Below are 1,498 nucleotides of genomic sequence, written 5' to 3'. Positions count from 1 at the left end.
GTTCATTTTGCCAACATGCTTCAGAGCAGTGCTGTTCCATATAAACTTTAGCAGGATGCTTTCAATACAAAAACGAATCTATACTTAAACAATCAATTTGCAAAATATATTACAGTCATAAAATCCACACATTTTATGTGAAAAAGAAATTGTCAAAATAGTAACTGATCCACGTGTAATTGATATACTGTTCGGTGGTAAATTTAACACACCCTATTCTAGTTTGATACAGAATAATACTAAACTGCACAACTTACCAACAAAAACTTTTTTTCCTTTTTTTACAAAAAGACAACATCGCAAAAAGCCGGTCATTGTGGATCATTTACCACGTTCCTTTTTTTTTAATGGTCACATAACATCAAGATCACATAAACAGCACAGAAAAAGTTCACCAAAATGTACTGGTCTATTCGTTCGGAAATGTTTCACTCTGTCATGTTGAATGGCAAAGATGACAAAGAAAATGTCAGCAATTGCAAACATACTGTATGCATCGTAAAACTAATATGTTGAAAGGTATGTTCAGAAAGAATGAAGGATGGCAAGAAGGAATCTACTGGTGAAGATCTTCATCATTATCCTTCGTAAATTTCCCAAACATATTTTCGGATTTGATCTGGTGTCAGCAGACCATCTTCCAAAAACTTCTGGAACAACTGAAACGCTTCCTCCTTGCTGTATTCTTTCTCTTCTTTCCTGATTTCAGATACAACATCGAACACTCTGGTTCGATTCTGGACAGACTGACTCTCGTTTTGAGATTTCTTGGCATTCGAGGCCTTCCGTCGCCTCTCTATCACAATGTTCAGAGTGTACAGAAACGGATTTAACGCTGAATTGAACGGCAGCACAAAGATTGCAATGGCTACGTTGACATCGCCAGAAATTGGGACACCACTACGAGCCATTATCCCCAAGACACCAATGGGAAACCAGCACACGAAATCAGTCAGGACCACAGAGAGCAGTCGACGAGCAATAGCAGTGTCTCTGGATTTTCTGCCAGAATCACTGCAGTCAACTGTATTGACCCGTATGGACCAGTAAATGAGAAGCTGACCAACAGCAATAAACAGAAAGAGAACAAAGTTAATCACAATGATAACAGCAAAGGAATACCCACTGCCACCAAATTCCTTGTTGGTGACAGGCAGGGGGATACAGATGCCTGACTGACTGTAAAACTCCCAGTGTGATGTCGCCGGCAGAAGAGGGATGACGGCCAGTGTCAGACCAATAATCCACACGGCCACAGAAGCTAAATGTGCAGACAGCCGACTGAAACGGAAGTTTTTGTGGGGGAAGCTAATGACCAGAAAACGCTCTAAAGTGATAAGACAGATAAGAAAAGCAGAGACTTCACTTGACACAAGAGACAGAAATCCTGCCAACTTGCAGGATATGCTGTGTTTCCATGACACGTCATACCATCGGTAAAGTCCGTAATAAACCCTGTCAGCGATACCAATGATAGCAAGATATACCCCCATTAAGA

At 40.5% G+C, this 1,498-nt stretch overlaps 1 protein-coding gene across 1 annotated transcript in view; it reads right to left on the bottom strand.

Annotated features, from left to right (window-relative positions):
• Positions 1-485: 485 nt before the first annotated feature.
• Positions 486-1,498, bottom strand: part of LOC143282559 (uncharacterized) — a 10,918-nt gene continuing 9,905 nt past the window's right edge. Inside the window, exon 6 of the mRNA XM_076588246.1 lies at positions 486-1,498. This exon is cut by the window's right edge and continues 30 nt beyond it. Coding sequence (XP_076444361.1) covers positions 579-1,498 — 920 coding nt within the window. The 3' untranslated portion in view covers positions 486-578.

Source organism: Babylonia areolata, chromosome 5, assembly GCF_041734735.1.
Source record: "Babylonia areolata isolate BAREFJ2019XMU chromosome 5, ASM4173473v1, whole genome shotgun sequence".
In the NCBI taxonomy this organism is placed as follows: Eukaryota; Metazoa; Mollusca; class Gastropoda; order Neogastropoda; family Buccinidae; genus Babylonia; species Babylonia areolata.
Note: the sequence above shows the minus strand (reverse complement) of the source record. Positions and strands in the feature narration are given on the sequence as shown.